The 22,382-nt window shown below is 33.7% G+C and overlaps 1 protein-coding gene across 1 annotated transcript; it reads left to right on the top strand.

Moving 5' to 3' along the window:
• The first annotated feature begins 627 nt into the window (after nucleotides 1–627).
• LOC132558535 (procollagen galactosyltransferase 1-A-like) lies at nucleotides 628–19,391 on the top strand. The gene is given in 14 exon segments (XM_060223111.1): nucleotides 628–863; nucleotides 3,449–3,558; nucleotides 3,968–4,083; nucleotides 4,663–4,727; nucleotides 5,049–5,124; nucleotides 5,386–5,590; nucleotides 6,050–6,169; nucleotides 7,815–7,859; nucleotides 14,052–14,128; nucleotides 15,075–15,181; nucleotides 15,511–15,585; nucleotides 16,209–16,266; nucleotides 18,556–18,683; nucleotides 19,133–19,391. Coding segments are annotated over 14 exon segments (1,677 nt in total).
• The last annotated feature ends 2,991 nt before the right edge of the window (nucleotides 19,392–22,382 follow it).

The following is a 22,382-nucleotide window of genomic DNA, read 5'->3' as shown; positions in this document are numbered from 1 at the left end:
AATCACTCAAAATATTTTAACAATCAATGTACATGGTACTGGTTTACAGTTTTGATATTTTCGAATAATCAAATCAAATTATAAAAATAATTACAAATTGATTTATAGCGAAATCAAAATTTAAATTCTTATGTTTTTATCCTTATCTTATATCTATTTTATGAAATTGCTCTTCTTTCGTTGACTTTTTTTAAGGAGTGTTTTTTTTAATATAGAAAATATTCTGACAATGAATATGTTATTTGTTGACAATATGTTAAATCTGCATTAGATTTAGTGTCTTACAAAGTGGTGCTGCTACATTAATATTGTCGATGTCCAAAAACAAAGTATCAGAAACTAGAAATCATCCAAAATACTAATATTCGAAGTGATGTGTCTGGTAAACTTTGTCACTGATCGCTGTTTTGGACCGAAAAAGAGGTCCGATCCTGCTCTTTCATACGGAACGAAACCCGTGTTACCTGCTTGCCGTTACGACCGGATAAACGAAAGCGCCCATGCCTTGTCTATTCTGAAGATGGGATATAGAATTTCAAGCGCTTGTAGTGCATCTTGTACTGCCTGTTAAAGAACAAGCGTGTAGCAAACAACGACTCACGTTCGGGAAGTGTTGATGTTGTGGAAATGGCTGGAAGTCGGCTGACGTGTCGCCGAACAATGCTATTTTGTTTAATTTTTTGTTTAATTATCGCCTCAAGCGCCGAGGAGGGAGAAAAATATGACGATACGGAAGACGTCCAAGAACATTACCCTCCAACTGTAATGATAGCAATTCTTGTTCGAAACAAAGAACATGTACTGCCGTGGTTTTTAGAGTATATTGAAAAACTGGATTATCCTAAAGACCGAATAACATTATGGTGAAAAGTTTTTTTTATTTTTTCTTCTTCTTAAATTGTATTTTCTTTAATATGCTTTATTTGCATGTCAAATGTTAGCCTTAAACCACTTTTTTGTATACATTCTGTACACTAAACTCTTTGTTGGGTACTTTGATGGGTCATGTTTCAGATGCTGGGAAAAACGGATTCGGTTTCGGAATTTTTTCGGCCAAATGTATGACATCAGTTGATGACCACAACACTGAAATTACAGTATTTATATTCTAAAACCCAATACATTGATACCCAGATTTTTTTTCAAGTTTCTGAATGTATGTATAAATGTTGGATTTTTGGTGTCACACATTACTAACATTCCTGAAATTGAGCCTATGGAGTGGCAGGGAATAGTGTTAGCCAGGATACAATGAGAATGGAAAAACAGTATTGTATTTTGTATATACTATGTGCAGGGACACATTAATACATTTAAGATCATATATATATATACAATTCAAATTAAGCAAATGAAATTTTGAAATAATGTTTAATTATGAATGATAAAAGTGGTTGAAGCATCATCTTTCTAAAGTTTGTATAATCATTGAATGACACATATTTTATTCATATCATATGATATAAAATAGGCCTTGCCTAAACGCATGCACAATTTATGTATCATTTTGGACTGCCTGCTACATGACTTCATTCAAGCTACTTACACTCTATTTTAAAGGAGATTTCATGAAATTTGATTAAATTCAAAAACACTCATTTCACCATAACTATGCAATACATATGATAGACAAATACTGCAAGGACATAAAATAATGTTTGACACAGTTACTAGAAAGCAATAAAATTATCTCGGTTAAGTTTCACGCCAAATCAGAATACTTTGGCGTCTTCTGTGTAAGAGATGATATATTTTTCACTTATGGAGAGTGGCAAAGGTTCCTGAGCCTTAAACTAAAAGTCCGGTAACAACAAAAAAACATGCACTTAACTTGTTTTGAATTTAAAATTTGATTTAAAAAAAAAAACATATGTTTGTAAAGTTTATTTGTTGGTTTCATGTTGTGATAAAAATTTCAGCCAACAGCCGTATCACATTCAAGGCAGGTCATATATGCAGTTTGTTTATTTTGCTAGGGTTTCAACCACTTTGAATTTTCACTCGTAATTTACGGTATCATGGCACATACTGCCCTTGGTATTAATGGGATAATTAAATCATCTAATTGAATTAACACAGTATATTACCAAGTGGTTCTCCACCATGCATAGCCCATGCAGAAATTAGATACATGTGTCTACATCTGATAATGAACTTGCTTATGCCAAACAATATTTACAGAAATATTGCTAGGAATGTTAAACTTGGCTAGAATAAATAACACGTGTAGTGGGAAAACCACGTAGTTCACGGCTACTGTTTGCCAACCATTACAGGGTTTAATCAGTTTAGTTAGACAGGTGTAACTCCTTTTATTATAACATTGACATGGGATGTCACCAAGTATTAACAAAATTCTTTGTAGAATTTGAGATTTGTAAAAAAAATTCAAAACTTCACAAAATTGTCTTTTTGATATTGCTGACCTCTTTGGTATAGTTTTGTTTTTTTGACTTTAACAAATATTCCTAAACATGGCAAAGAATATTGGATGTTGAACCTATGTATCTTGCCCTGCCACTTCATGGGTTCAAATGCCTCAAATACAAAAGCCTGCAAAGCTGACCACACTGGTTGTCTTTCATCAATGATATATTTGTTTGCTGATCATGGTTAATGTAAGAATCTGTATGCATTTAGATCCTAGGTACTTGGTGGAGTGATGTGATATTAATACAATCCAAAAAATTCAAATTCATCAATTAGAAAGTGGTCACTATTTCTGTGACAAAAACATATCAATAACAATTTTATTAAAAACTTACATTGTGTTTACCAGGTCATTGATACCAAATGCTGAATTGACAGGATGACCTAATATTCAAATCATGTTATCCACGGGTGTTAGCATTCTTTCAACTGAGACCAGTTTTGCTACTTAAATAACTTTCGTAATGTTGACAGTATCTTTTCTTTTTCTGTGGTAAATGGTACTTTTATTTGATTAAATTCAGGCAAGTGGCTGCCAGCATATTTCAAAATCTGAGATAGTCAGAGTGTTTACTGCTATGTATCATTACAGAAATGTCTGTCAGACACACAATACTAGTGTAGCCCTGAAGATTACCTGGTGACCTGTTGGGAAATGAAATAGGCATTGCCTTAAAGCGGGTGCTGTGATGTAAATAAGATTCACATTTAGCTGCCATAAGTTGACGTTATTTATTGGACTGATGGGGCCAAGGTGGCTTAGTGGTTAAGATGTCAGACTATCTTTATCACTAGCCCTCCATCTCTGGGTTGCAGATTTGAGCCCTGCATGTAGCAGGCACCAGATACTGGCCACAGGTTGATGTTTATTCCTGGGACTCCCGATTTTCTTTCATCACACTAACCTGGCAGATTTTATGTGTGATATTAGTGATTATCCGTATGGAATATATGATATGAGGATTACATAAACATATATTTATATTGTACATGTTTATGAACCATTTTTTCTTCATAGGATACGAAGCGATCATAATACAGATGACTCTATACGCATGCTGGAGCAGTGGTTAGAAGTGGTGAAAGACCAGTATCATGCAGTCGATACACACTACGAGTATGATAAAGGTAATTATAATCATAACTTAAAGTGTACCCTACATGTTTTGCTATATCTAGCCATGAAATATTTCATATTATGCAGTAACACCCGCCTACTCCGTCTCACTTCAATTTGAACAAACAAAACGTGATAAAGTTGATACAACTTGTTTTTCAGGTGTTGTAAAATAGATTAGAGTTGTAGAACCTATATATACACCACTATTGAATGTTGTTAATATTAGGGCAGACTGAATAAAACATCCTGTGTGCCTTATATGTATTTCAATATGGCTGCCATCTATTCCAAGATGGCTGCTACGTATTTAACAATTTATTGACATATAACAGACGAAGGCAGATGCCATTTGACAGCCGATATTGTAGAGTGAGAATACATAGGATTGCAGTTTTGGTTGTTTGATTGATTTAACAGTGTTTGATGATGAGCGTGGACCATGTGACTGGAGTGTGGAACGCTTTGCTAATGTCATCAAACATCGCCAAGCAGCATTGGATAATGCACGTAAAATATGGGCGGACTATCTTTTTGTAAGTTAAATATGTGTATATTGTGACGGAATAGTATAAACAAACTTCATGATATTGTAGATATATCCTTTTTATATATATCTCTGGTAAAAATAAATCTGTGTTAAAAATCTAGGCTTTACTGTTAACCTTTTCGGCGCCAAATGTCTCTCACAATGTACAGGAGCTGCCAAATATCTCTCACAATGTACAGCTCATCGCCAAATGTCTCTCACAATGTACAGCTCAGTGCCAAATATCTCTCACAATGTACAGCTTAGTGCCAAATATTTTAAAAATATATATAATACAGATATAAAAATTGTCGACCAAAGTTGCCTACTGCGGCCTGTCTGCATGTCGACTTTAGTTGCCTACGGCGCCGAAAGGATTAAGCATGTCTTGGAAAAATAAGTCTGTGAACTTGGTGCATATAGATACTTCATATATGGTAATGTAAATCAGGTGTACAGTATTTTATGATATTATTTTAGTTTCTGATGCTTGACACCTGGTGCTTCGCTCCGTTCAGATAGAAGTTAATAAACAATGAAAACATCTCCAAGGTGTATGTGTTTTTTAGAGTGTTTATTTTTGCAGATGCTTGATGCAGATATTGTTTTGGAAAATCCACAAACATTGACTCTTCTAATGAATGAAGAAAGGTAAAAAGTCTTTTTTAAACATAAAATATAATATATTCATACCTTGTGTTATTATAGAAGAAAGCTGACAGTAAACCCAACTTTATCATTGTACCTAGTTGTACACATTCTTCAAAAACATTAACAAAGCTGTTGAAAGTTCTACATAAGGAATACAAATTTTGATATTAAAGTTTGGCTCTAAATATTTATAGATTACATATTGGTGATGAATTTGTGATGAATTTGTGATGAATTTTTGAAGTTCTCTGTCAGTGTAAGACCGTTTGTTACTTCCATGCTGTGTTATGAGTAGAATAGTTATATGATGTATTTTTGTAGGACCATTGTAGCACCCATGCTTAATGCCAGTGTAGGGGATACCTACTCAAACTTCTGGGGCGGCATGACTGATTCGGTAAGAAACATTCTCCTTCAGATATAAAACCAGATATAATGTGTAAGTCCTCTCTCAGATACAGTGCAAGATATTTTTATATATATAAACTTATACAGCATACAGGGATACTGTTAGAGGTCTGAAAATTACTTTGTGTTACACAGATACTATCAGAGGTCTGAAAATTACTTTGTGTTACACAGATATTATAAAAAATCAGACAGTTACTTTGTGTTACAGGGATATTATAAAAGATCAGATGATTACTTTGTGTTACAGGGATATTATAAAAGATCAGACGATTATTTTGATATTGTGGGAAGACAAATTGTTGGATGCCTACAAGTTCCTATGGTGCACTCAGCTCTCCTCATCAATATGGAGCATTCACGAACAGGACAAATTGCCTACAGTCCAGCACCAGAAAATTATGAAGGTCCTTATGACGACATCATTATTTTTGCCCACTCTGTAAAAAAAGCTGGTAAGTTTTCTAACCCACAACCAGAGGTATTGTACTTTGAGTAACACAACTGGTAAGATTTCTACCACAGACTCAGAGGTATTGTACTTGGGGTAATACAACTTGGGTATGTTAGAATTGCAGTGATGACCCCTAAACAATCTCCATATTTTATAGTGGTGACATTTTTTGATGTCTGTTATAATACTGGGTTTCTATGCTGTCTAAGTATCTGATAAATTTTTAATCCTGGTAAAACTATGATCATGCCCTCTTTAATACCAGTGCAATGACCTTTAACCTTTGATATACAGTAAGAAGCTACCTCATTGGAGTAACGTCTCAATCATATAATCATTGATTATTATTATTATACATTGCTTATTTTGTTGTTATCATGATGAGTATTTGTGTGGGCTTATTTCAATGATACTGTTAGCTGTGACATTTTACCGTGATAGATATCATTCTCATTTACAGGTCTGAATATGTATGTGCTGAACACAGAATACTTTGGGAAGGTGATGTTGCCTCTGGATTACTACCATTCACTAAGTGATGAAGTGGATCATTTTACTTACGTCAAACTGGAGGCTATGGGTGAGTCTTCATCCTCTCTATATTCTTAATCTCCTTTCTTATGTGGCAGAATTGTTAAATTAAATGAATGTAGAATAACAGCTGTTAATTTGTAAAACAAGAATTCTTTTTTGATATTCAAATAATCACTAACCTATTATTTTCATTTTAAAACTAACTTGGATTTGTATATTGTTTAGTAGGTTAGGTATGGTGATGGGAAAGAGCTAGTTTATGATGCCTGTGAACGGGAAGAGACTTCAGACTTTACATTCTCTACTTGGTAGGATATGGGAGTCTGGGGGAGGGAGGAGGGAAAGAAAACAGACTCTACTTGGTAGGATATGGGAGTCTGTGGAGGGAGGAGGGAAAGAAAACAGGCACTACTTGGTAGGATATGGGAGACAGGAGGAAGGAAAGAAAACAGACTCTACTTGGTAGGATATGGGAGTCTGTGGAGGGAGGAGGGAAAGAAAACAGGCACTACTTGGTAGGATATGGGAGACAGGAGGAAGGAAAGAAAACAGACTCTACTTGGTAGGATATGGTAGTTAGTTTGAGGGAGGAGGGAAAGAAAACAGGTAAGATATGGGAGACACTGAGGATGTAGAAAAGTTTGGTTTCAGGTGTGTATATAGTGTCTGTGGTGGGTTATACTGTAGATCACTTACATTTTGGGTGGTATCTATTTTCCCGGTAATATAGGAATAAAGCCAATTGTGAATTCAAGTTTCTCACGATAATTTGTATAAATCTCATGATAACATCCTTGTTATTCTGTCGTTTTTTCTTCTATTTATACTTTCGTTCAATTTATATAATACCTTATTATATTATCTTCTAGGCATATATTCCTTTCAAATTTAAACATCTTTTGAAATCTGTACTTTTAAATGACATCCTGTATTGCTGACTGTAGATTTTCACATAATGGTGCCATTCAATACATTCATAAAGATATAGGTCAGAGGTTAGAGGTCAAGTATGAGTGCCACAATAGATATAATTGTAAACCTTCAATGTTGTTTTTATATTGGAAAGGTGCTGACATATTCACAAGAACAGAGTTTATAATAGGCAAAACTTTTAATTAATTAAATTGCAAAATAAACAGCAGAAAAACTGTCGAAGACATTACCGCTTGGACAACTACTATGTAATTAGTAAGAAAAAACATGTTTTGAAGAATAATGTAAACACAGCATGAACTTGTCTGGCCTACGGAAGTTTTGTCATCTTTTTATGCCTACATACTAGTTTGTTCTTGAATTAAATGCAATTTAGTATGCAGTATGGACACCACATGTCTCACATGACTAAATCACTTTTCAAGGATAGTCACATGACTCTCAAAATGGCGGCTAATGTGAAGCTATAGGTTACCGATATATACAGCTTTTCAGAATCTATATCTCTAGTAGTTCATTATTTTTTAATTCAAAGCCATTTCTAGAGCAGCATTCGCAAAATCTTATTTTCGCAAATATGTCGGCAGAGGTGAGTACGCGAAATAAAGAATTCACAAAATTTAAATGATTTACAGTAACAACCATAGGGAAGCAGGAAAAATTGGTCCTTAGTCTAAATGTAGTGTGCATGTTATGCACACTGGGTACATTTAATGTACTGTGTTGATTTTGTAAGTGTTCTCTATATTGATGGCCAGATGCTGACTTTATATATGAGGAGCTAGGACCGAGACATTATCCAGGTATACAGAACTTTTTACACTGAAACCCTCTATTAATCAGGAATGTTGTATATATCCAGGCAGTTCTGTATCGTAGTGAATATCTGACATCATCTTCCTGTTGCATGAAAACAAGCAGGGATTTTCCTTTCATGTGTATATTGTCAAACTGTTTTTAGTTGAAAGCACTTTTCGTTGAAACTATGTACATGCACTTTTACCTTTTTTATCGACTTAAAAAAATTGTTCAAACTCAGTGTATTTGTAACAAATGTCTAATTTTGAAAAAATGATAAATTTCAGAGTACATTTTTCTTTGACAAACAGTGAAAGTTGGTAGTACAATCATACATTTTCCCAAATGTAATTTCTGAAATGTGTCTCAGGAGGCATACAATTATATTCGCAATGATGAAAAATTAATATTGTGATATCATTAACACTGATTGGTGACAAAACTGAATATTTCTCTGGATATTAGCCTGATCAGATTGGGTTTCTACTGTTGTTACATTACGTCTGTGCAAATGCAATCCTCCGTGTGCTTATGACCTGTGCATGTGATAGCTAAATAAACATATATTATTAGAGAATTGATTCTAAAGTAAGATACTAGAATTGAAAAATTTGCCTGTCTTAAAATATACATGACTAGAGTGCTTTTATTAAACACACTGCTTTATACAGAAATCTTTATTCTGCTGTGATAGTTCAATATAACCAACATACCAAATACAGGACTACAGTTGTGTGGGAACCTGTTCTCTGGTAGGTCTGATGTCAGTAGCATTGTTAGATTGGCTGCCTTCCTAATGTTTAGTGTATAATTGCCTAGCTTATTTTAATTACTATAACTGTAATTGGGCCTGCTTCACTGAAATATCTTGGAAAGGCAGAGATGTGCTTGTCATTTGTTCCGCAATAAGCAGAGTGATCTGTTAAACTGCTGTCCTTCCATTGCCTACATGTTGTCTGTCACCCATTTTTAAACAATAGTTTGGTTTGCCTTCATCCTTAGTTGGAGGAACAAAATGTCCCAGAGGCAGTCATCATACATTACGACAGTTATAGTTTATAAATGCCATTGCTTGGGAATTGTTGAATGGATCATTTCCGATTTTCATATTTCGGTTCCTCTTGGTTCCTGGTGTTGACTGTATAACAGTTAGACTGATCAGAAATGAAGCAGCTGACAGGCAGACATCTTGGACATTAAAATATTGTTATCACCATTTCTTGAGAATAGTGAATAGATCTTCTGTTTCTCAAATGTTATATGTATTGAAAGTATTGGTTAGAGTACAGGATAAATTTCATACAGTCAAGCCTGACTTAGGGGCCATCTTTATACATAAACCATCTTTATACACAAGCCATCTTTATATATAAGCCATCTTTATACACAAGCCATCTTTATACATAAGCCATCTTTATACACAAGCCATCTTTATACATAAGCCATCTTTATACACAAGCCATCTTTATACATAAGCCATCTATATCAAGGCCATCTTTATACGAAGGCCGTCTTTATACCAAGGCTGTCTTTATATCAAGGCCATCTTTATACCAAGGCCATCTTTATATCAAGGCCATCTTTATACATAAGCCATCTTTATACCAAGGCCCTCTTTATACCAAGGCCATCTTTATACCAAGGCCATCTTTATACATAAGCAGTTTTTCTAGAAAGGATATTTTAGTAGTTGCCTATGTAGTAAAGTTTACAATGTAATTTTCTATTTTTTAATATTGTAACCACATGATTTATGTAAATGCAAGAAGGATAAAGATCCAGCTGAAATTTAAAATCTTATGTTGGTAGACATACAAGCTCCTTATGGTATCTCTTATGTCTTCTACTGAAAAAGTCTTCAGAAGTAGTTACCTCCCTTTGTTACATTGGCAGAGAAGTTTTACTATGATTTTGACTGAGTAAAGGGAAGTAATTCATATATTCATAGTTTGCATAATATATAAACTCTTTTCATGGCATGTGACGTTTGATGGACTGACAATTGAAAATAATTAAAAATGAATTGAAAAGAAAAGAAACCAACAAATTGATGCAGAATCAAGAAAATGGTTAAAATCTGTTTTAATTTCTTAAAATTTAAGGTCTGTTTAAGGTTTAAGGGCGGTATAGAGACAAGAAATGATTCTACCACTGTTTAGTGTTTGTTGAGTGTACATAACTTGAATTTAATTGTTGTAAATACTTATATTATAGAGTTTAGACTTTATTATCAGTAAGAGAAATAAACACACAACTCAAACAATTTTTACAGTTGAGCTTTAAAACGAACAAAAGTAAATAATCAGACAGTTATATTCAGTCAGGTAATGATTACGAAAATTTAAGCAACTTCCATCACTACAAACAGACAGTGTAACAGACATAGTTCTTTCTTTGGTCTGTGGTACTCTTGTATCAAACATTTCAAAAACACTGACGTACAAGACACAATATATTTAGTCCACTATTGATAGCTTGTGGGGTTTTAAGTGATGGATGTGTTGATGAAAAGTCCAGTGAATGAGTAACCATTATCATCTTGTCTACTTTCAATGTAATATTAGTCTATATATTTATATGTAATCTGGCTTCTAATATAATGTTGTCTCATGTCTGATTAGTATTATAGCCTTGAGAAACACTATATCAGGTCAGTGCCAATACTGAAAGGGAAATGGTTTGGACTGTTTACTGATATTACAGGCATGGGAAAACTGTCTTGTTACTGTAATAATTCAAAAATAATGCAATATAGCCCTCCTCAAACTATTTAAAGGTTGACAAGAGGTCATACTGACCAAAGTTTGTCTGTTTACATCAGCAGTTGTGATCAGAAGGACCATCCATCATAATCGTTTGAATGCTTAGGCTTATTTTGATGTGCTATGCTGATTAACCGTCAAAAGTATTGACTGTCGTTAATTTTGTCAGTTGACCAGCTTGATATGATTTTCTTTGTAACCAGTACTTGTGGTACATTTACATTGAGAGGCAGGTAACAATTCCTATTAGTAGCTCAAATATATATCTATATATTTATATATATACATTGTTGTATCGGTATGATTAAAATTACTTACATTGTAACAAATGTACTTACAATATAGTTTGCAATATTGTTCAGTGTTATATGTATTGTTTTGTGTTATTACATAGTGTATGCTATTGTTTTGTGTTACTTTATACGTGTGCGATATTGATCTGTTACCATATAATATTTGGCATTTCCTGTGTTACTATATAGTGTATATGTTTCTTTTGTTATTATCAGTTTGCGTTGTTCTCTGTTACTACACAGTATGTGATATTGTTCTGTGTTACTGTATAGTGTGTGATATTGTTCTGTGTTACTATATAGTGTGGTATTGTTTTGTGTTACTATATAGTATGTGGTATTGTTCTGTGTTACTATATGTTCTATGTTACTATATAGTATGTGATATTGTTCTGTGTTACTATATAGTGTGTGATATTGTTCTGTGTTACTATATAGTATGTGATATTGTTCTGTGTTACTATATAGTATGTGATATTGTTCTGTGTTACTATATAGTGTGTGATATTGTTCTGTGTTACTATATAGTGTGTAGTCCTTTGGTATTATATAGTTTTTGCTGTTGTTGTCAGATACTATATAGTATGTGATATTGTTCTGTGTTACTATATAGTATGTGATATTGTTCTATGTTACTATATAGTGTGTGATATTGTTCTATGTTACTATATAGTATGTGGTGTTGTCCTTTAGTATTATATAGTTTTTGCTGTTGTTGTCGGATACTATATAGTATGTGGTAAATTTCTCAGTTATTCTTTAATATGATGTATCGTTCTTTGTTTCTCTACAATTATAAACAATATTTCACGAGAGGTTGATACCAGAATTGATCCACCTGAGAATAGTGACTTTCATAGAGTACAAAAGCCACAGTGAATATAATATTTCAAGGGTGTAAATACCCTGAATTGAACTAATGTGACATTAATAATCATTTTACAAAAGTCTTGATTAATTCTCCTTCAAAATTAGTGTTATCACTTATTGGATGTTTAATGACTCATTTTGCTATAAAGTATTTGCAAGCTCCTTTCCATTAGTAATAGTAAACCACCAATATTTCACAGTATCTAGCTTGGTGACATTGATATATGCCAGGTTGTTAGTGTATGACAGTCCACAAAACATTTTTACTTTAATTTGATTGGAAATCATCTACATCACTGTGTACCATACAGGGTAATCACTGTGTACCGTACAGGGTAATCACTGTGTACCATACAGGGTAATCACTGTACCATACAGGGTAATCACTGTGTACCATAAAGAGTAATCACTGTGTACCATACAGGGTAATCACTGTACCATACAGGGTAATCACTGTGTACCATACAGGGTAATCACTGTGTACCATACAGGGTAATCACTGTACCATACAGGGTAATCACTGTGTACCATACAGGATAATCGCTGTACCATACAGGGTAATCACTGTGTACCATACAGGGTAATCACTGTACCATACAGGATAATCACTGTACCATACAGGGTAATCACTGTGTACCATACAGGGTAATCACTGTGTACCATACAGGGTAATCACTGTGTACCATACAGGGTAATCACTGTACCATACAGGGTAATCACTATGTACCATACACCATTCAGGGTAAGCACTGTGTACCATACAGGGTAATTACTGTGTACCATACAGGATAGTCACTGTGTACCATACAGGGTAATCACTGTGTACCATACAGGGTAATCACTGTAACATACAGGGTAATCACTGTACCATACAGGGTAATCACTGTGTACCATACAGGGTAATTGTTATGTACCATACAGGGTAATCACTATGTACCATAAAGGGTAATCACTATGTACCATACACCATTCAGGGTAAGCACTGTGTACCATACAGGGTAATTACTGTGTACCATACAGGATAGTCACTGTGTACCATACAAGGTAATCACTGTGTACCATACAGGGTAATTACTATGTACCATACACCATACAGGATAATCACTGTACCATACAGGGTAATCACTGTGTACCATACAGGGTAATCACTGTGTACCATACAGGGTAATCACTATGTACCATACAGGGTAATCACTGTACCATACAGGGTAATCACTATGTACCATACACCATTCAGGGTAAGCACTGTGTACCATACAGGGTAATTACTGTGTACCATACAGGATAGTCACTGTGTACCATACAGGGTAATCACTGTGTACCATACAGGGTAATTACTATGTACCATACACCATACAGGGTAATCACTATGTACCATACAGGGTAATCACTGTGTACCATACATGGTAATCACTGTGTACCATACAGGGTAATCACTGTGTTTCATACAGGGTAATCACTGTACCATACAGGGTAATCACTGTGTACCATACAGGGTAATCACTGTAACATACAGGGTAATCACTGTACCATACAGGGTAATCACTGTGTACCATACAGGGTAATTGTTATGTACCTTACAGGGTAATCACTATGTACCATAAAGGGTAATCACTATGTACCATAAAGGGTAATCACTGTGTACCATACAGGATAATCACTGTGTACCATACAGGGTAATCACTGTGTACCATACAGGGTAATCACTGTACCATACAGGGTAATCACTGTACCATACAGGGTAATCACTGTAACATACAGGGTAATCACTGTGTACCATACAGGGTAATCACTGTGTACCATACAGGGTGTTTAATCTCTGTAACATACAGGGTAATCACTGTACCATACAGGGTAATCACTGTACCATACAGGGTAATCACTGTACCATACAGGGTAATCACTGTGTACCATACAGGGTAATCATTGTGTACCATACAGGGTAATCACTGTACCATAAAGGGTAATCATTGTGTACCATACAGGGTAATCACTGTGTACCATACAGGGTAATCACTGTACCATACAGGGTAATCACTGTACCATACAGGGTAATCACTGTGTACCATAATCATTATAATAGAACTAACCACGTTATAGTGATCTGTTTTACACATTAATCACTGTACATATTTGTACAAGACATTTAAATCACTATGACGATGTGTCACGATATATTGTCCTATTCACTTCTGATTATGATACAGATATATACAGTTGTTAAATATGTATTGTTTTGTACTAACCAGCCATGTGTTGTTGTCTTCTACAGTTAATAGACCTCCTCTCAATAGATCCCCATATATAGACATCAAAGATAAGAGAGCGGACAAGATGGCGTTTGATGAGGTAGGAGTTTCAGTAGCGTTACATTGAATAATGATTAAGTTTAACTAAGTTTTGTTTTTAATGTAAATGAAAATAGTTGTATTTTTTTGTTGGGTTAGTCACCCAGGGTCATTTTAAGGTAGGGTCACTTTACATTAGCTGGTGGTGACCCCATTGAACAACATATAGGAGGCACATCACATGTCATTCAGAACAGTTAGAGTAAAGTGTCACCCCACTGACATAATCACATCAGTACAAACTAGCCCTGAGTTCCCCGAGAAGCACAAACCGTGAGGAAGCTGAAAAATGGTCTGTCTGTGTTTTATTTGTCTGTAAGGTCATTAAAGTCAAAGTCACAAATTACTTACTCTCATTTGTTCTATTTACCTGGATGGCATGTAATGGGCTGGGTGTCCCTCTGTGTTGTTTAGTAAGGTAGCCGCCTACATGGAAACATAGCCTTATAATGAATATGGTAGTTAATAAAGCCATTGTTTAATTATTGAACCATTTTATTATCCGGTAATATGGCGGACTAATGAGTTCTAGAGTTCAGATATTTGACATTGACCTCATTCAAGTCAAATCAGACTTCCTCGTGTGACAGTTTTTCCTCACTAAAGTTGACCAAAATTTGGACTGGAATGGAGCTCTATGAAATTTGTTATCCATTCAAAGTAATGTGGTGATAGAATTGTACAGCAGTGATACGTCTAGTACTAGACTTATTTGATCAATCCATTGAGCTGTATTGGATGACTTACACGAACTAGGCTGAAATGTTACAGTTTACAATGGTAAAGAGGAACACATAGGATATTAGATTTATAGTGATGCAATTGTAGATGACAATGATGTGAACCTGATATTGAAGTTAAAAGATCCTTAGTATTGGTAAATCAGATATGGGTAAGGAAATAAAATTTTCAGTGTGTAAAACACATCTGCTGTATATTCTCACTAGATTTACATGATAAACTTGGTGCGAAGACCAGAACGGCGAGAAAGGATGCTCAAATCTCTGAAAGAATTAGCCATTGAGGTGACCATCTTTGATGCTGTTGATGGAAGGTAGGTCGTCATTAAAATAAATTTCAAAGTTAAAGTTTAAATGCTTTAAATGGAGAGAGAAAAAAAATCTTAATCTTCATTTTTCCAACATCAAAGTGTGTGGAATTTTAAAACCATTTCTGTGTGGATTTTTAATGTGATCTGATGATCCATAATATTATTATCAATAACTTTAGATAGCTTGCGACATTTCTTTCTACGGTTGTGATCTCTGAGAGGTAATGCTTTCTGGATTTGGTAATTGTTTTGGGTTTATAGTGGAAATAAAGCCATAAAGTTTTTGGTATTTTCTTGGATACAATACATAGTTATCTGATGGTGTATTACAGAGAGCTGAATGCCACCTACTTAGACAAGCTGGGGGTTGAAATGATGGACGGATATGCTGACCCTTATGCTGGCAGGTAACTATACCAAAAAAATTGTACTGTTAGACATAATTACTTCAAAATTGATTGACATGATTTTTTAACACATATTTCATATAGAATATAATTATAATAATGGCAGCTTTTTTTATTGAGTACTTTCAGTAAGGATCAACAGAATGGGTAAAATTTCTGATCTCCTTTCCAACTTTATATAGAGTTAAGGCCCTTTGTTTATCTAGTGCAACATTGCCCAGTACATGATCTTATACGGCTTTACAACTACTGCTGTCAAATAACAGAGAGATATATACTGTAAACAAATATGGTCATATAGAGAGTAATGGACATTTCTTAATTTTAAAAATTCACATCTCCTTTCATGTGTTATCTACTACATATTATGTACTGAGACTATTTTGGGGCAAATATGTCTTGATGGCAGAGCACTGCATACTGAAATTTGATCTCTTTCCCCACTTTATGTCAAGTTATGGCCCTTTGTGCATTTATTTTGTGCTCCAGACTGTCAGTGTAGATCTGAAGTGTCATCAGTTCAGATGTGTAATATTATACCAATTTTACGCATCTAATAATGCTCCTGCTCAAACGGTCAGTGGTACTGCCCACACCAGTACGATTTTCATGTTGTTTTTCAGAAAACTGACGTTGGGAGAGATAGGATGTTTCCTGAGTCATTACTTCATCTGGAAAGAGGTATATATTTATGTCAGGCCATTTTGTGAGGGGCATGTAGTGTTAACAATGTCCATCCATCTGTTCCATCACATCCATTCCGTTTTCATGACATATCTCATTCCAAATCAAGGTCATGTAGATTGAGATCATTTTTTCCCCCTATCATATCCTAGCATGATACACATTCTACAACTGATCAACTTCTGGTTTGTTTTAGCACCTTTTTTCTTTGGTATTTTACTAGAGGTCCTACTCTCTGTTTGATAATGTAAATTGTTTATATAAGCCACTTACATCTGTCCTGTACTTTAATTTTCTTTACTATGTACATGTCATTACCTGTAACTTCCGTAGGTAATGAATGGAACATATATAAGTAAACAGTATTACAGTACTGAGATAAAAAATTGTTATTTACATATCTGTTTTTTTTTATTCTTGTCCAATCCACTGGAATCTGTCTCTAACAATTAGTCATAAATAGTATGACCTTTTGAAGTTGAAAGCACTTCCAAAATATGTCTGTTGTGATTTGATTAGTGGCACGCCTGATTAAAACTTCCTTTGATTGTCTCTTTAATATAACCCCACCATCTCATTACACATTTGCCTGGAATTATGGTGTGTTTCAGTTATAAGATAATTGTCCCTTTCTTGTGAAAGTAATTTCATGGCTATGCATATTATACATAGTACTGGCCCAGTATTAGGATATATAATACAACTGCATACATTATTATACATAGTACTGGCCCAGTATTAGGATATATAATACAACTGCATACATTATTATATATAGTACTCGCCCAGTATTAGGATATATAATACAACTGCATTATTATACATTATATATAATACAACTGCATACATTATTATACATAGTACTAGCCCAGTATTAGGATATATAATACAACTGCATACATTATTATACATAGTACTGGCCCAGTATTAGGATATATAATACAACTGCATACATTATTATACATAGTACTGCCCAGTATTAGGATATATAATACAACTGCATACATTATTATACATAGTACTGGCCCAGTATTAGGGTATATAATACAACTGCATACATTATTATACATAGTACTGGCCCAGTATTAGGATATATAATACAACTGCATACATTATTATACATAGTACTGGCCCAGTATTAGGGTATATAATACAACTGCATACATTATTATACATAGTACTGGCCCAGTATTAGGATATATAATACAACTGCATACATTATTATACATAGTACTGGCCCAGTATTAGGATATATAATACAACTGCATACATTATTATACATAGTACTGGCCCAGTATTAGGATATATAATACAACTGCATACATTATTATACATAGTACTGGCCCAGTATTAGGGTATATAATACAACTGCATACATTATTATACATAGTACTGGCCCAGTATTAGGGTATATAATACAACTAGATACATTATTATACATAGTACTCGCCCAGTATTAGGATATATAATACAACTGCATACATTATTATACATAGTACTGGCCCAGTATTAGGGTATATAATACAACTGCATACATTATTATACATAGTACTGGCCCAGTATTAGGGTATATAATACAACTGCATACATTATTATACATAGTACTCGCCCAGTATTAGGATATATAATACAACTGCATACATTATTATACATAGTACTGGCCCAGTATTAGGGTATATAATACAACTGCATACATTATTATACATAGTACTGGCCCAGTATTAGGGTATATAATACAACTGCATACATTATTATACATAGTACTGGCCCAGTATTAGGGTATATAATACAACTGCATACATTATTATACATAGTACTGGCCCAGTATTAGGATATATAATACAACTGCATACATTATTATACATAGTACTGGCCCAGTATTAGGATATATAATACAACTGCATACATTATTATACATAGTACTGGCCCAGTATTAGGATATATAATACAACTGCATACATTATTATACATAGTACTAGCCCAGTATTAGGATATACAATACAACTGCATACATTATTATACATAGTACTGGCCAAATTAGGATATGTAATACAACTTCATACATTAGCATGTGCTGTAGATAATTACAAAATGACTGTGATAAATATCACTTTTGTATAAGTTATTAGCATTGTGCTCCATGTATTTTAATTTGTATCTTTGTGCTGTAGTTTTGGCCAGTTTGAGATACTTTTGCTATATTTCTGCTGTATGTATTACTCTGCATAAATTAATACTGTATATATTTACTGTTTGTACACAGAAAAGTACGTTGTTTTATTTCAGATCCTTGACAAAGGGTACAAAAATGCACTGGTGTTTGAGGATGATGTAAGGTTTGAGCCATACTTCAAAACAAAACTGCAGCGTTTACTTGAGGAGGTGGAAGAAAAAGTACCAAACTGGGACCTAATGTAAGTACCATCAGGGTAACCAACAGTGACACCTACCAAAACCCAGAAGTTGAAACTTTATAAAAACAATTTTTTTTATTGCTATCAAATCCAATTGATCACAGTATGATACTGACTGAAAGGCATTTAAAGATTTTAACAAAATTGACCCTTGTGACCTGAAAAGCAGGTCAAGGTCATTCAGATCATGTAAAAAATAGAGTCTCTATTTCCTGTAGAACTTTTTTTGAACTTTGATACCCAAAATAATTCTTTTGAACTTTGACCCCTTCTGAAAATCGTAAGACTTTGTTAATATTATTAGTGTCGTCATATAACCATCATATTGTTAGAAATTACAGTGTTAAGGAGAATCATATAATATTTTGAGGTCCAGTTCCTTCTCTCTGTCACTGCTACGGTTCACTTGATCTACATTTGTGCTACACTTTTTCTGAATTACATTTTAGCTATCTTGGCCGCAAGCGATTAAAGTTATCGGAGGAGACTTACGTAGAGGGATCACAGACACTGGTCTGGCCTAGTTACTCTTACTGGACACTCAGCTATATACTGTCTGACCGCGGGGCCATGAAACTTCTCCAGCAGGAACCTCTCAGTAAGATGATACCAGTGGATGAGTACCTCCCCATTATGTTTGACAAACACCCAGAGTGAGTATTGCTCTCAACGTTTCTGTTTGTGAATTCTGCAATAAATCAAAGCTAATAGTCATAAACCATGATATTGTTCTCCATTTGTGGCAGATAGTGTGTTGTTATAGTTTCTGAGTACAAATATCTTCAATACTCTGCCTCCATGTTAACACAAATATCTCCCAAACTCTGTCTCCATGTTAACACAAATATCTCCAAACTCTGTCTCCATGTTAACACAAATATCTCCCAAACTCTGTCTCCATGTCAACACAAATATCTCCAATACTCTGTCTCCATGTTAACACAAATATCTCCAATACTCTGTCTCCATGTTAACACAAATATCTCCAATACTCTGTCTCCATGTTAACACAAATATCTCCCATACTCTGTCTCCATGTTAACACAAATATCTCTCTCCATGTTAACACAAATATCTCTCAAACTCTGTCTCCATGTTAACACAAATATCTCCCAAACTCTGTCTCCATGTTAACACAAATATCTCCTAAACGCTGTCTCCATGTTAACACAAATATCTCCTAAACTCTGTCTCCATGTTAACACAAATATCTCCCAAACTCTGTCTCCATGTTAACACAAATATCTCCCATACTCTGTCTCCATGTTAACACAAATATCTCCCATACTCTGTCTCCATGTTAACACAAATATCTCCCAAACTCTGTCTCCATGTTAACACAAATATCTCCCATACTCTGTCTCCATGTTAACACAAATATCTCCCAAACTCTGTCTCCATGTTAACACAAATATCTCCCATACTCTGTCTCCATGTTAACACAAATATCTCCCAAACTCTGTCTCCATGTTAACACAAATATCTCCAATACTCTGTCTCCATGTTAACACAAATATCTCCCATACTCTGTCTCCATGTCAACACAAATATCTCCCATACTCTGTCTCCATGTTAACACAAATATCTCCAATACTCTGTCTCCATGTTAACACAAATATCTCCAATACTCTGTCTCCATGTTAACACAAATATCTCCCAAACTCTGTCTCCATGTTAACACAAATATCTCCCAAACTCTGTCTCCATGTTAACACAAATATCTCCCATACTCTGTCTCCATGTTAACACAAATATCTCCCAAACTCTGTCTCCATGTTAACACAAATATCTCCCATACTCTGTCTCCATGTTAACACAAATATCTCCCAAACTCTGTCTCCATGTTAACACAAATATCTCCCATACTTGGTCTCCTTGTTAACACAAATATCTCCCATACTTTGTGTCCATGTTAACACAAATATCTTTCAAACTCTGTCTCCATGTTAACACAAATATCTCCCATACTCTGTCTCCATGTTAACACAAATATCTCCAATACTCTGTCTCCATGTTAACACAAATATCTCCAATACTCTGTCTCCATGTTAACACAAATATCTCTCAAACTCTGTTTCCATGTTAACACAAATATCTCCCATACTCTGTCTCCATGTTAACACAAATATCTCCAATACTCTGTCTCATACTTTGTGTCCATGTTACACAAATGTGTTAAAACTCTGTCAGAATAAATTTACATTTAAGACCAATTCTAGAGAGTGTTTTGATTTAATAGATGTAAAATGTGAAATTCTGAATAAATTTACATTTAAGACCAATTCTAGAGAGTGTTTTGATTTAATAGATGTAAAATGTGAAATTCAGAATAAATTTACATTTAAGACCAATTCTAGAGAGTGTTTTGACTTGATAGATGTAAAATGTGAAATTCAGAATAAATTTACATTTAGGACCAATTGTAGAGAGTGTTTTGATTTAATAGATGTAAAATGTGAAATTCAGAATAAATTTACATTTAAGACCAATTCTAGAGAGTGTTTTGATTTAATAGATGTTAAATGTGAAATTCAGAATAAATTTACATATAAGATCAATTCTAGAGAGTGTTTTGATTTAATAGATGTAAAATGTGAAATTCAGAATAAATTTACATATAAGACCAATTCTAGAGAGTGTTTTGATTTAATAGATGTAAAATGTGAAATTCAGAATAAATTTACATTTAAGACCAATTCTAGAGAGTGTTTTGATTTAATAGATGTTAAATGTGAAATTCAGAATAAATTTACATTTAAGACCAATTCTAGAGAGTGTTTTGATTTAATAGATGTAAAATGTGAAATTCAGAATAAATTTACATTTAAGACCAATTCTAGAGAGTGTTTTGACTTGATAGATGTAAAATGTGAAATTCAGAATAAATTTACATTTAAGACCAATTCTAGAGAGTGTTTTGATTTAATAGATGTTAAATGTGAAATTCAGAATAAATTTACATTTAAGACCAATTCTAGAGAGTGTTTTGATTTAATAGATGTAAAATGTGAAATTCAGAATAAATTTACATTTAAGACCAATTCTAGAGAGTGTTTTGACTTGATAGATGTAAAATGTGAAATTCAGAATAAATTTACATTTAAGACCAATTCTAGAGAGTGTTTTGATTTAATAGATGTTAAATGTGAAATTCAGAATAAATTTACATTTAAGACCAATTGTAGAGAGTGTTTTGACTTGATAGATGTAAAATGTGAAATTCAGAATAAATTTACATTTAAGACCAATTCTAGAGAGTGTTTTGACTTGATAGATGTAAAATGTGAAATTCAGAATAAATTTACATTTAAGACCAATTCTAGAGAGTGTTTTGATTTAATAGATGTAAAATGTGAAATTCAGAATAAATTTACATTTAAGACCAATTGTAGAGAGTGTTTTGATTTAATAGATGTTAAATGTGAAATTCAGAATAAATTTACATTTAAGACCAAATTCAGAAGAGTGTTTTGATTTAATAGATGTAAAATGTGAAATTCAGAATAAATTTTTTAAGACCAATTCTAGAGAGTTTTTGAATTAATAGATGTAAAATGTGAAATTCAGAATAAATTTACATTTAAGACAATTGCAGAGAGTGTTTTGATTTAATAGATGTAAAATGTGAAATTCAGAATAAATTTACATTTAAGACCAATTCTAGAGAGTGTTTTGATTTAATAGATGTTAAATGTGAAA

Source organism: Ylistrum balloti, unplaced genomic scaffold (genome assembly GCF_031769215.1).
Source record: "Ylistrum balloti isolate Yb309-2 unplaced genomic scaffold, AGI_CSIRO_Ybal_v1 Utg370794, whole genome shotgun sequence".
Classification (NCBI taxonomy): domain Eukaryota; kingdom Metazoa; phylum Mollusca; class Bivalvia; order Pectinida; family Pectinidae; genus Ylistrum; species Ylistrum balloti.
This window is presented reverse-complemented; position numbering and strand designations above follow the sequence as displayed.